Below are 15,169 nucleotides of genomic sequence, written 5' to 3'. Positions count from 1 at the left end.
TTACTGGCTGATTCCAGCTACTCAGCACATTGTTGTGCAATGAAACAAGTCACACTGAACAAACCTGTCCACAGTATACCAAATGTCCTAAGTGAATGGAACCTGGCACAGGCACTTGTGATGTTTTACAGCAAACACGCACACAATCAAACCCTGTGTCATCACCATGCAATCAATATATATGTCCAAGCATTGTTCAGCAGAAGACACTGGGGGTCAAATTCTCTTTTAACCCCTGGGTGATTCTCACATTAAATACACCAAGTAGCAGGATCCGTGCTTTGGTCATAATGCACTTTATGCTACATACACCGATCACATAAACAGGCGACATAATATTATGAAATCAGTGTATATACTTTGGTCAGGCATGCTGCAATAAGGAATGTGTGCGTGGATCAGACATCAGCTGTACTGAGTGTAACGCCGGCAGGAGGAAAAAACAATCGATTTACTTTAGCTACAACCTACTGAAGCCAAGAGATGAGCAGCTGATGGAACCAATTCATCCCTTGTTTTATTAGCACATTACCAAATAGCAAGGAGTTTCGGCAATAGAGCCATTTAGATGTAAATGAAGAGGTCTTTTGTACAAAAGCGGTTCTCTATGTTGAGAACATAAGAATAAAGTCTTTCTTTTATTAATCAGTTGTTTGTGTTCAGTATTAGTGAATAGTGGCAGAATTATATATACACTAGCACAGGAACACACAGAAGAGGAGTAAAGTAGGGTACACACCAGCATGATCTGGCCCAAAACAACCCGATTTAGATACAATCTCCACCGATTGTATGTAAAGTGGGCATGTTTTGGGCCATTTCCGATCCAAGGCGTGCGGACTCATACAAATCCAGTGCTAAAGGATCTGAAAATGACCATTCAACTTGGTACAGGTCGCGATCGTATCGGAATCAGATCGTATGCAGATTGTCAGCGAGTCGTACGATCTTCTTATGACCCGTTCACGATCTGCATCATTCTGGTGTGTACCCAGCATAACAACGATTCATGGTGACCTCTATGATGCTACATTACATAGAAGGAAAATAAATGAAACAGATTAATAGTGAATATAACTTCAAAGACTTTGGAAAGAAATACTGGAATCTGCTCTCATAACCATTTTATAGTAACTGGTTGGGCAACATGCACAGAAACACATACTGCAAATCTAATTAGCAATATAAATCAAGCAGTGGGAGTACAGTGCTCCACTCACCATTCACGCACAGCTGCTTGAGCTTGCTGAATGCAGCCTGAATATCCTGGGTAGTTGGGAGGCTGTGATCCAAGTCACATTTGTAAACATCGCTCCTTAGCGGGTGACTACGGGTGACTCCACCACAGATACTAGGATAGAAAAGCACAATAACATTAAAAAAAAAAATTGAACATGATAAAAATCTATGAAAACCTGTTAAACCTCAGCTAGTTATGGCATTATTTACCCTTTATTTGGAAATGTTGCTTTCAAGCAGCATGAATTTCCTATAGTAGTTATTTTCTATGCCCGCAATTCTCGCAAGAAAGATCTACATTTTAATATCAGTCCGTTGTTTCAGAAGATCCAAAATTCACAATTACATGTGTCCTCATACACCTAGCCTCAATAAACCATGTGGAACTAGAGGCCTGGTGCAAACTATTTAAAATGCGACACTTGTATATTTGTGCGCAATTCGGTGGTGGAACCCAAATTCACAATATGCAACATGGCAGTGTGACAGGGAGAGGCAGGGGGAGCCAAAAGTGGGTGACAGAGGCAGCAGTGGGCCCCTTAGTTCTCAGTTGCCCCGGGTGCACCAATGGTAGTTCTCTGAGAGGAAATGTTGCCCATAGCAACCAATGAGATTCGGTCCATCATTTCTCTAATGCATCCAAGAAGATGATAGACAGAATCTGATTGACTGCTATGGGTAACATCACCTCTTTTCATTTTTAGAAGCTTTATGAAATTTACTCCTCAGACTCAGTCGCACATAAATATACATGTGTCAGTGCAGTCTCATGAAGCAGTTTTGCTTCAGTTTTTGGGCGACTTTGAGCTGAAAGTTGCTCAAAACAGCAGGTTTCAGCGGCTTTCAGCTCAAAGCCGCCCAGTGTGTATGGCCTGGCAATGAGCTGAGAGTGCTGCTGAGCACTCCCGCATCATCGCCGGGAAAGCCGGTCATCTACTGGTGTTACCAGCAGATGAGCGGCTTTGAGGATGGCTTTGCATAGCGCTGCGTTATGCAAAGCCGTCCGCCCCCCGCTGATGGTGCCGGGCAGGGGGAAAGCAGCTCAGTGTGTATGCACTGAGCTGCTTTCCCCCCAGCGATGAACGCGATCATTGCGGTCCATACACGCTGGGCATAGTCGCCCAGTGCGTATGGACCTTAAGATGCAGAGTCACACGGAACCTGGCACACCATGAAGGAATGTTTGGTGCAACTGCAGCAGTAATATTTGATAACATATCTGTAGGTAATAAATAGACTAATACAGACAAATACGGAGTGCAACGCTATTGCCCAGACTGCAGCTTCTACAGCGAAGGAATAATGGAGAATACTGTAAGAACAGGTCTGGGGTGGGGTTTCTTCTAGAAATAGAATCATACAGACGCAAATGTAGTGGCAAACTAAATGACATTTAATGTAGACACAGTTGATAGAAGTAACATTTGCTATGGTATGTGCCTTTCTCCTGCTCACCGCTGGTCTATCTTGCGTTGCTGTAACAGGTCCTTGATGCTGGCCATCCTCACTAATGCACTGCCATTAGAATGGTTCCAACACCACAGCTGCACAAAACATGAACAGGGTCACATTCCTTCAAGTAAATTCACTATTATTGTTTAAAGAGCTGGTAATGCAGGTCAAACACTTTTTCATTTATTTTCGGGTCAATAATAACATTTAAAAAGTGCTTAGAACTGTGAAATCATTATAAAGAAGCCCAGTATGCATTCCATCACCTGAAAGTGTAATTAGTACATACTCACTGGCATGCGTCTCCCAAAAAATGAATATGAATACTGTTTTAGGTCCGTATCTGCCAAAGAGGAGGGGACGACAAAATATTCCGGGAGGCTGGAAAGAGATACAAATATGTTCTAGTAATAGTTTGGGATGAAAAAGCATTGAGATTGCTAATAGCTACAGTCATTGTCAAATGCTCTTAGAAACCAAAAAGGGCTATTGAAATTAAGGATTGTGACCGTAACCACTTACATTTGCTTATGTTTATATTTTCCAAATGCATACAACTATCCAGACTGAAACATCTTTAATGCGTTGGAACTTTCTTTGGGTTACACATGTCAGAGGATTAGTAAATTTTGGTGGGACAGGATAATTAATGTGAATCGCATTTAAAACCGGAATTCCTTAATTCAATAGCGAACTAGTACATGCAAGTAGGCAAAGTCAGTACAATCTTATATGCGAGAGCCTCCTATAAAAACAGGACAGACTGCTTTCACTACCATTGTTTACTGGCTATAGGGTATTAGAATAGGAATCATCACTAATTTCCATATGTTGTTATCCTGCAGTACAAACAGTTTTTTTTGGCACTTTGTTGTTAAAGTAACTACCTGTTATTGGTCTTTCGTTAACACAGATAATAACTCTCCATTACTCCCCTGGGGTAAGAAAATGATCGTTGTTTATGCCCAACGGACATGGAGGCTAGGTCATTCCCACGGCAGAGGGGCATTTTGGAGCACTTTCAGACAGGGAGTGTCTTTAGCCCAGATTCGACATCTTGCAGTCCAAAAGAGCATTAATACGGGTAATAGATCTTAAATTGATTATAATTGGGTATGTTTGAGAAAAGGCATTGAAAGATGACATGTGTGGTTATTGTACTACCAGGCTACATCATGGGATGACCAGAAGGGATCCTAGAGGGGATACTGTCCCTTACTTTTACCAGCCTCTGGGTGGGAATGTTAAGGATGCTCACCAATTCGTTTTCAAGTACACCACTGTGGACAAAGAAGATGTATCAGGCCTCAAAAAGTGATAAAACTGAGAGGAATGAACGACTAGGCAATCAGCTCCTACCTGTCACTTTTTGAAACCCAGCCTGTAACATGACAGTTAGGAGCTGATTGGCTGGCTGTTTATCGCTCTCCATTTTATCACTTTTTGAAGCTTGATACATCTGGCCCTAACAAATATATCTCAAATTCCCCATTCATGTGTTGAAGGTTACCATTACAATATAACATGGCTTCTTTAAATAGGAAAAAAGGCTAAACTCCTAATAACACAAAACAGATTTTCTCCTTAGCACACTGTGTCAGGAACATACCTAAATCGTTCTAAATATATTTTGGTCAAGACAGAATGCAATAAAGGAGGCGGGAGAAACACATTAGCTTGCCATATGCTGCGCGGTTACTTCAGTCCCACGTGGAGAGACTGTGATCGCAGTGTGGAAGATATCTCATGAACAGCAGACTGACAAGCTGTCAAATTACCGGTCTCCGAGGAGTTACACTACTAATTAATTCCTAAACAATGAAAATAGACACATCTTGGCTGTGCCATTTGCCGCATGGTTATGTGAATTATGCACATTAGATAAAAGAAATTGTTTTGTATTTCAGATCATTTGCTCATATGAGCAGCATATGGTGTAAAGAAAAGAGCTTAGAAGAGAAGTCCTTAAATCGCTTAGCGTTAATCTGCATTGTAAAGAGACCTACTACTTTTCATAAACCAGGACAGCAAGATGAAGGAAATGCCATGGGAAAAGCATTGTTTTGTTGTGTGTGAATCAACATAAACCAAAGTTGACCTACAAATGACTTCCCTTTGCTATATTCTATTAGTTTCGAATTTCTCGGAGATGAAGCAGCCTATGTTTCCAGTACAGTACACTTCAAAAACTGCGTCGTTTTCATTTATTTTTTGTAGATTCATACAGGAAAAGAAAAGTTATTGTATATCTTGTCGACCTGGTTGTAATGTCGACAGTCACCACTCAACGTAAGAAAACAAACCATGCTGATAATCATCATGTCGACAATAAATATGCATTTAGTCTAATTCCATCTCAATCCCTACACAAACCTAGATCTAAATGTGGACATCGTGACAATGGAGAAATTTCTGATGTCAACATTAAAAGATATTCCCTTATTACTAGAGACAGGATTATATGCATTTGCATATTTGCATATGCATTTGCATATTATGCCCATTACCACTGGTTATTGCATATTTTACATAAAGTCTAGTGATATTGCATATTTTAGGCCCCGCCCTCTTCTCACCCACGAGTCACAGCACTGCTTTGCCCTGTTGCTGCTGGCCAGGTAGTGGTAGAGTGTGCAGCCTGGGGCAATATGTGCACAGAGTGGGGAACCTTGGATGTACAATATGTCTGACACTGCTCTAGGCTGCCAATCCATGTTGATAAAAGTCAGTCAGGCGGATGCCATTACGAAGCTCCTGAACCTTTGCCTGCCCCTGGCCTGGGACTTTACACCAAGAGACAGACTTCTGCAGCAGAGGAGGCGGGCAGAAGGGTTGTGACATCACGTGGCGCGGAGAAAATGCTGTGTCACAGTGAGTATGCGATGCAGGGAGGAAGGCTTCCACTGCGCCGCCCTCACACGCTATGCTGACATGTGATCCATCAGCGCCGGAGATGAGGGTCCGTGTAGTTGATGCAAGAAGAGCTTTGGACGCTGCAGTCTGCTGTAGCAGCCAGCATCCTGACATCTGCAGATGCTGTAGTCCTATTTTTGCGGATTATTTGCAACTAATTGTATGCTGATTTTTAAATAAATAAGTTAAAAATTACTTTTTTATTATTTAATGTAGCATATTTTAACACTTTTCATGCATATTTTAAAGTATTTTTCATGCATATTTGCATGCATATTTCAAGCTTTTTTTGTTGCATATAATCCTGTCTCTACTTATTACGAATGTCAACATAATCAATTTTTTCATCTGCTGTCGACATTGTAAATGCTGCCTAGGTGATCAGCAACATTCTCACTGAATACCAAAACACATTGCTTCTTAGCAGTTAAAACAAGTTTGTTTGAAGTGATGGCATTGATGAAGGAAGGCATAACTACGGAGTACTACTGTTTAGTAAGGTAGGAAAAGAATGATAAGGTTTGGCTTTGATAGCGGTAGTTATTTGAAATCACTCTCGGAAACTATAGTACTTTAGTATTCTGTAAGACATATTCACGTTACAGTACTGCAATAGTGAGAACGTGGGCGTTTACTGTGCATTACTATATAGAGGTCATTGAACTCTATGTAGTAATGAGAATGATGCTATTACTCAGTTTAGTCAGACCAGAATGTAACATGGAGTAACACAAGCCAGAACCAAAAGAGGAGCATCCTGTAAGATAGTACTGGTCACAGTGGTCAGACATTGGGAAACATTTAGCTCCAGAATTTAGAATTAAAAAGACACATCGGCATAATAATGATGGAAAGCCTGCAGTACTGGTTTCAGAGACTACATGCTAGTCTTGATTCAGAGCTTCCTTGCATTTACATTTTATTCATGGGGCAATCACATTATCAAACGTTTCCTCCTTGAGAAGTCACAAAACAGACAATTTAAGATAATGCTGTAAAACAGAAAAAAAAACCTATAACTAAACTCACAAATTGCTGGTAATTACTATCATACCGACTATGAAAATCTACAAAAGTTAATTTACCATTTTGAAATCATGTAGCCTTCGTTTACTGAGCAAACCCGCCAATCAGTGGCCCCAGTTCTTTTGATCTCTCTATCCCAGTCAGAGTAGGTTTCAAACAATGGAGTCTTCAGACCAATATCTCCTCCTCCTGGATCTATGCCATTGGTTTTATCAGCTGTCAATAACATTAAACATAGTATTTTATCCATACTTCATAAACAATGCAAGACGAGTTCACAAACCTGGTCTTTTACTAGAAACGCAAAAAATTGTTCCTTGTATTTGTTTTTAATTTAAAATCAATTAAACTCACAATAATACTTCTCTATTAAAGGTGCAGGCAAAGTAATCACTGGGGAAATATATGATCAGCGGTTTTATATGACTGAACCGTCCTTTCATCAGGTCTTTATGACAAAACATGTGGCATAAGTAATTTGGTCTTATGCAAGTCTATATTAAGTTAGAGAATAGTGTGCTTGAACATTTTAGACACATTAACTAGCAAGTCCGATAAGAAAAAGCAAACAATGATGCAGCGGTGTTAGCAAAATGGGCGTAAAATACTCCAAAAATAGTTATCTAATAATCATTTCTGCACACATACAAAGCGGTACACATCTGGGAGATGCGCCCACCTCCAACTCCGCAGCATCATACACGCCTGGTTACAATAAGATCAGTAGGTAAATTAGAGGTTTCAGACAAATGTTGTATGACCAGCAAATCATGTTAAGCATGTTTCTATAGGTTGCTGTAATTCATTTATGTACATTAGTTTCTACGGTTATGGATTGTATGGTTGACCTAAAGATGGTCAACAGTCATTAGGTTGACACCACTAGGTCCACATACTGCAAGGTCGACATGGGACAAAGTCGACACAAGCCTTAAGTCGACATGGGGTTTTTCACTGTTTTTTTGACCCGAATGTCAACACAGTCGACATGGACACAGGATTATGAGCACCGCTGTGCACGCCATGCTTCGGGCACGGTGCCTTGCTGCGCTCGGCAACTATTTTATTCTCCCACAACGCCATAGTGGATGGTAGGGCCTGAAATACCGCCTGTCGGCACATGTCGGCTCAAAAAAACAGTTAAAACCCATGTCGACCATTTGACTGTCGCCCTAGACCATGTCGACTTAATGCTTGTGTCAACTTAATGACCTGTGAACATTGCAGTATGTCTACCACCTTTAGTAAAGTACAATAGACTGTTGTTTGTAAGGACCGGCACTCCTCTGTGATACTCTATGAATCCAGCGGGTGCCGGACGGCTCCCCGACAGTCGGGATTCCGACAGTCATTCCTCCGACGTCGGAATCCCGACTGCTCCCTCGTGGGGGTCCCGCAGCGTGGCGAGCGCAGCGAGCCTGCAAGGGGCTTCATTGCGCTCCCCACGCTGTGCAGTCGGGATTCCGACATCTGACTAATGACTGTCGGAATCCCGACTGTCGGGCTACTATACCACACCCAATCCAGCCCCTGAAGGCCCTAACAAGCTATAGTCTGCCCCAAACAAATTGCAGTTTATGTAATACAGTTTTTAAAGAGTAAAAGTTCTATTTTATTCGATTTTCTTTGCATAGCTTTAGCTTACCGCTATTTTGGTTTCTGAGGAGATCCTGACCTGTGAGCATGCTGCACTGCTATGAAAAAGGGCAGGGGGTGCACCCAGCTTACCGCAGAAGTGCGACTGTTCTACCAAGAACAGTGTATAAGCTAATCAGGTGACTAGTACAGTCTGATATTTATATTGCTCTTAGATTCATTTATGCCAAATTCACGTCACAAGTAAGAATGAGCTCTAAACCATCATATTCCCCTTGTGGTTAAGAAGTAAACAGAAAGAGGATACAAAAAGTTGCATTCTATTTGTGATCAAAGTTGTAATAAGAGATGACCCGTAAGCACAACCTACCTTGATTATGATACATCTTGGCAACATATTCAAAGGCAAACAGTAGCTGGAGATCTGTTGGGTGCGAGTAATGAGCTAATGCAAGACAAACCTAGGAGAAAGCAAACAAAACAGATAACATTTACAAACTACTACACATTTAACACTTGCAGGGGTGCCTTGGGTTGGTGGTTCAAGACCAATTCAACTTATTTATGGTCAATATTACAGGCAAAACCAGTGCTGGTGGCAGTCAGTCATAACATGTGGATAAATACGTAGAAGCAAATCCTGTCCCCCACCATAAGGAAAAATGTATAAAATACAATTGACTCAATTTAATATTTGTTTCTGAATTTTTCAATAAGAAGCATTTGATCTAGGGGTGCCTTGAAAAAATGCTGATGCTCTAGGGTCAGCACTGAGGTCAGAAAATTTCCTCAAAAACATCTGGGCATGCCTGCATTTTTTTCCAAACACACCCAGAAAATGACAGTTTTTTGCCCCCAAACGCTGTCTTCCTGTCTAACAGCAGCTCCAATGAGTTTACAATCCACATGCATTTTCAGTTGCCAATTCCCCCGTTCAATAATCGTTGATTTGCAAATTCTCTAATTAGCGATCCATGCTGACTTAGGCCCTAAGAACACTTTACCATCTAGGAAGGGCCTCCAAACTGTGGATTACCCAAGACAGGACTGACTCAGATGTGCTCTTTCATGCATTTTCTCTAGCATGAATAATTAGAAAATTGTTTATATATGTTTTATTTATTGTTGTTCAAAAAAATGTGTTACTTTTTAAACTTAAGGGTAATGCACAATGTTTTTGCTTTTTTATACTCACTTATCTGCAAGTGACCTACTAAGCAAGGGGGTAAAGAAAAAGATACCTGAATGGATTCATATATACAAGACTTACCTTACTCCTGGAAGGATCAAATTTAAAGAGCATCTCATGGTTGCCTATTCTACAGTATCTTGTCTATTCTGGGATTCTGGACACTTTACCATGTAAATAAGACACTGGGGTGTGTGATTGCAATGAAATACTAACAAAACCATAAGATTTAAATGAGCTTTTATACCTTCATCCTATAGGCCAGGAAGGTTATTTTTTGTTTGGCCAGAGCTATATAAAAATCAAGTGTTCACCCCCAGGCTTGGCTATATTCAATACTCCTACACTATTTTAAATGCAGCTGCTAGGCTGATCTTCCTAGCAAGATGTTTATCGTCTGCTGATCCGCTCTGCCAGTCCCTCAATTGGTTGCCTGTATCTTACTGTATTTAACCCCTTCCTGACACATGACGTATATATACGTCATGAGTCGGTTGCGGGGGAATCAAGCCAGCTCACGGAGTGAGCTGGCTTGAAAGAGAGCAGGTAATGGCTGTATATTACAGCCAGGTACCTGCTCTCACGGCCACGAGCGGCGAGTTCACCGATCGTGGCGGTTTAACCCTTTAAGCACCGCGGGCAAAGCGCCCGCAGTGCTTAAATAGCTGATCGGAGGGGGGGCGCCCCCCTCCGGCGCCGATCGGGGCCCCCCGCGACGAGATCGGAGGGTGCCGATCGGTTGCCATGGCAGCCAGGGGTCTAATGTAGACCCCTGTGCTGGCCATGTCAGCATACCTATTACATCCTGCCTGAGGCAGGATGTAATAGGAAGTGCTGAAAATCACTATGTTCAGCCATAGAGCTCTATGGCTGAACCTAGTACAGGCGATCGCGCCCCCTAGTGGTCAAGTACACTAGGGGGCCTTGTAGTAAAAGTAAAAAAAAAAAAAAAAAAGTTTAAAAATAAAAAAAAAATAAAAAAATATTAAAAGTTCAAATCACCCCCCTTTTCCCCATTTCACAAATAAAAATAAATAAAAAATAAAAAAATTAAACATATTTGGTATCGCCGCGTTCCTAAAAGTCCGATCTATTAAAATATAACATTAGTTATCCCACACGGTTAAAGGCGTAAACGGAAAAACATTCCCAACGCCAAAACTACATTTTTTGGTCGCATCGCCTACCCAAAAAAATGTAACTAAAAGAGATCAGAAAGTCGCACATATCCCATAATGGTATTAATTAAAAAGTACACTTCAGCCCGCAAAAAATGAGCCCTCACCCAGGTCCGTAGGTGGAAAAATAAAAAAGTTATAAGCCGCAGAACATGGCGACGCAAATTAGAAAAAACGTAAAATTTTCTATTTTTTTTTTAGTGGTAAAACGTAACGAAAACTATATAAGTTTGGTATCACCGGAATCGTAACGACCCATAGAATAAAGATAACCCATCATTTTAAACGAACTATGAACTCCAAAAAAACCGTAACCAGCGCAAAATTGTGGAATTGCGTTTTTTTTCCTTTTTACCCCACATTGAATTATTTCCTGATTCCCCAGAATATTATACGGTATAGTAAATGGTACCATTAAAAAGTACAACTTGTCCCGCAAAAAAAAAGCCCTCATGTGTCTATATAGCCGGAAAATTAAAAAAGTTACGCTTATTTGAACGCAAGGAGGAAAAAAAAAAAATTTAACAAAAAACGCCCGGTCGGGAAAGGGTTAATATAAAACACTTCTACACGCATATAAAGCTATTAACCATACTGCACCAGCTTATATCTCTCTACTTATCACAAAATATCTCCCAACTCGAGTCTCGACCACTAGGCTCTGCATCTCTCTTCTGCACGGATCACTAGCTCCCTTTCACTATTACAGGACTTTCATTGGGCTGCTCCCATCCTATGGAATGCTCATCCACGCACAATAAGACTCTCCACTAGCTTCCAAACTTTCAAGTGTTCCCTGAAAACTCACCTCTTCAGGCAAGCCTATCATATTTAAGTTAAGCATGCAGCAGGGCCCTCTAACCTCCAAGTCTGTCTGTTGTTACCCAGTTTGTTTTATCACTGTCTACAATTGTAAAGCGCAACGGAATCTGCTGCGCTATATAAGAAACTGTAAATAAATACATTTGGTTATAAGCTATACAATACAGCTTGAGTATCCCGTATCCGTATATCTATTATCCGAATTATTCCAAAAACCGTGGTTTTTGGAATCATTCGAATTTTTTTTTTTTTTACCCTCCCTAACCCTCTTTTTATACTTACCAAGTCCCAGGGCGTCCACAGCAGGCCTCCGGCATCTTCTCCAGGGTCTCCAGCGGTCCCAGGAATGCATTGCGCGAGTGTGCGCGCGCGCACTGGTGACGTCACCGGTGCGCGCGCACACTCGCGCAATGCATTCCTGGGACCGCTGGAGACCCGGAGAAGATGCCGGAGGCCTGCTGTGGACGCCCGGGGACTGCGCGGACACCGAGGGACCACCGGACACCTTCAGGGGACAGGTAAGTATGGCTAAAACAATTTATTCTAAAAACCGGAATATTCCCCTATCCGGAATGCTCGTGGTCCCGAGCATTTCGGATAGGGGATACTCAACCTGTATCACCTAATTACATAGTTATCTTTCAATACAAATAGGTATATGTAAATCAATTGGGGCACTATGCTAATCTCGTTCCCAGGTCTATACAGTCTATTGACAGCATTGAAGGTGGATTTAGACAAAACAGATCCAACATTAAAGCAAGTGGGATCTTTTTTGTTGGAAACGGCCGTGGATTGTCTAATTCATGGCAATTTCTGGACGTTTTGCCGGCACGCCCACTTTTCGACACTCGACAGGCAGAACATTGAATCCCACCTGTCGAGTTGCAGGCGAGCGGACTGAAAACGGCCTGGGATTCTGACTGTCGGAATCCCACATTAAACCCCCCCCCCCTTTCCCTCTAACTGCAGGAGTTATTATAATGTATATACACAAATACAACATTTCTTAACCTTACTGCACATTATGGGCGGTATTCAATGAGGCTGATTCGCCATGTTTTTATGGCGATTTTGTGCTGTAAGGTGAATTTTTGACTAAAAATGGTGAATCACCCTATTCAATGACCAGATGGCGAATACATTTCAAGGTTTTTTTCGCCATGATTCAACGAGTAGCAATCGCTATCTTTTTATGGTGAAGTGGAATGTGAACTTTTAAAATAAAGTGTTTTGTTTTTTACATTTGGTGTAAAAAAAAAAAATCAGGAATTTTATTCTGAGGAGGGGCATGCTATTTTTATTCATGTGCTGTAAGCACATGAATATATATTTAATTTTAAAAAAATATATATATATATTTTTTACACAGACCAGCCAGCAGGGGGCCGGAGCCGAGCCGCTCATTAGATATTCATATATTCATTCACTGCACCCAATCATTACATATGCATGATTGGGTGTAGTGAATATACCCGGTCCCCTGCTGGCACCCCCGGGGGGCAGCCTGTGCTGCCTGGCACCCGGGGAGCCCACCTCCCCCCCACAAACGTTCTGGGGCAGGCAGGGAGACTTCCATCTCCCTGCCTGCCGCCGTCCTCGGGCTCCCTGTGGCATCGCCGCTGGAGTTAAAATTTGCCAGTCAGGAGCAGCGAGCCCCTGACTCATTGAATACTGGAGCCGGCGAGGCTCCGGAACGCAGCGAGCAGTGGCGAATGTGCAGCAAATCCTAAACAGGATTCGCTGCACATCGCCAAAATGCTCATTGAATACTGCCCTATGTTCCAACCAAGCACAGCAGTGTACATTATAGTAAGTGAAAACACAATACTTGCACAGTACTTTATAGCTGGGAGTCACTACAGACCACGTGTGCCAGAACCTTTTTGAGAACCTGAACCATCTAATGAATTCCATAATCTATCCAGGTTATACAGTGATTCAGAAAAGCCATGCCATGAGGTATTTTAGGAAGATGAGTAATTCTGTTGTTCACCCTTTCCTGAACTCCAAAGCACTGATTTGGTTGGCTGGAATGAGTAATTGAGCATTATTCATTTGCCAGAGGAAATCTCTTACACAATTTCCAGGAGCCAAACACAGATTTTACTAATCAGTGAGTAAGTCTTACATGAAGCTGGGAAATAAAGTGTATTCCAGAAAGGCAATTGGCTGAAATACAGATCCTTACACTATCTTAATAACAGGTGCTCACAGTTCAACACAGCCCAGTTACTATAATGTTTTGAACAGACTGCCCAAGGGAAATTCAAATACACTGGTAAGAAATATAAAAATGGCACCAAATTGACTCCTACCGCATTATAAACCCTGTAACTAGGGACTATACATTTTTCTCCTCCGTCCACAAAACCTACTCCCGCATTGATATGATCCTTCTGAGCAGGGACCTGACACCCAAAATCCAAGAAGCACACATCCACCCTATGATTTGGTCTGATCACTGCCCTATCTCCACAACAATCACCACAATGCACTCCCGCCCAACAGCCTCTACATGGAGAATGAATGATTCTCTTCTCCACGATATAGGGCTCACCAACCAAATCAAAGACCAACTCCTTGAATATTTCCAAATTAACGACCTTCCAGAGACATCCCCGCTGACTCTCTGGGAAGCCCATAAGGCGGTACTGCGAGGTCATCTTATAAACATGGCCTCTAGACATAGAAAATCCATAAGCGCACATCTCAACAGCCTAACAGCTAAGCTCCAAACCCTAGAACAACAACATAAACTCTCTCCCTCCCAGCAGAATCTTGACCTTCTTTCCAAAGCCAGAGCAGCGGTGTCGCTCCTTCTCTTGGAACGCACAGCTAAAACACTTCAAAAACTGAAGCAGACGTTCTACGAGAAGGGCGACAAAGCAGATAAACTGCTTGCCTCGAGACTCAGATCCCAACGCTCTCAGAACAACATCCTAACTATCAAAACCAAAAATGGCACTCCGACCCATTCCCCCAACTCCATCAACCAAGAATTCCAGAACTTCTATTATAACCTTTATAACTTGAACAAAGACCCAAAGACCCCAACCCCCACCACTGAGATGATGTCTGACTTTCTACAAAAAGCTAACTTGCCCAAACTATCAGAACAAGCCGCAGCACAACTGAATCAGGATATTACAGAGGAGGAAATTCTAAGAGCTCTAAAGGCCCAAAAACCATCCAAGGCACCTGGCCCAGATGGGTTTTCAGCGGCCTATTATAAGAAATTCGCTAATATCCTGATCCCCTATATTAAAAAGGCATTCAACGCAGTCCTCCATGGTGCCCAACTACCCAAAACGATGCTAGAGGCCAGAATAATAGTAATACACAAAGAAGGCAAAGACCCCTCTGAATGTGCAAGCTATAGACCTATATCTCTTCTAAATAATGATATTAAATTATACGCTAGAGTACTTGCCTCTCGCCTCAGCATTGTTCTCCCTGGCCTGATCCACTACGACCAGGTAGGCTTTATTCCGGGTCGTCAGGCCAGGGATAACACAAGGAGGACTATCGATCTCATTCAGATCATTAATAATAGACAGACCCCTTCTATAATTCTCTCATTAGATGCCGAGAAGGCGTTTGACCGAATATCATGGCCTTTCCTATTTCAGACCCTCCGCGCCTACGGCCTATCGGCGGAATTTCTTACCGCAATCTCAGCTTTGTATACGGCCCCATCTGCTCGCATCCTTACAAATGGAACCCTTTCGGGCCCCTTCTCTCTTTCAAACGG

The 15,169-nt window shown here is 42.1% G+C and overlaps 1 protein-coding gene across 1 annotated transcript in view; it reads right to left on the bottom strand.

The window, feature by feature from the left end:
- Positions 1–15,169, bottom strand: part of MTMR10 (myotubularin related protein 10) — a 77,871-nt gene that overhangs the window by 17,742 nt on the left and 44,960 nt on the right. The window contains exons 6-10 of the mRNA XM_083183765.1: positions 8,597–8,687; positions 6,690–6,846; positions 2,985–3,072; positions 2,695–2,783; positions 1,221–1,351 (exon numbers count right to left, since the gene is read on the bottom strand). Coding sequence (XP_083039891.1) covers positions 1,221–1,351; positions 2,695–2,783; positions 2,985–3,072; positions 6,690–6,846; positions 8,597–8,687 — 556 coding nt within the window. The remainder of the gene's footprint in view (positions 1–1,220; positions 1,352–2,694; positions 2,784–2,984; positions 3,073–6,689; positions 6,847–8,596; positions 8,688–15,169) is intronic.

This window comes from Crinia signifera, chromosome 4 (assembly GCF_055691185.1).
Source record: "Crinia signifera chromosome 4, ASM5569118v1, whole genome shotgun sequence".
Lineage (NCBI taxonomy): Eukaryota > Metazoa > Chordata > Amphibia > Anura > Myobatrachidae > Crinia > Crinia signifera.
The sequence above is the reverse complement of the archived record's forward strand: the minus strand, read 5'-3'. Positions and strand labels throughout refer to the sequence as shown.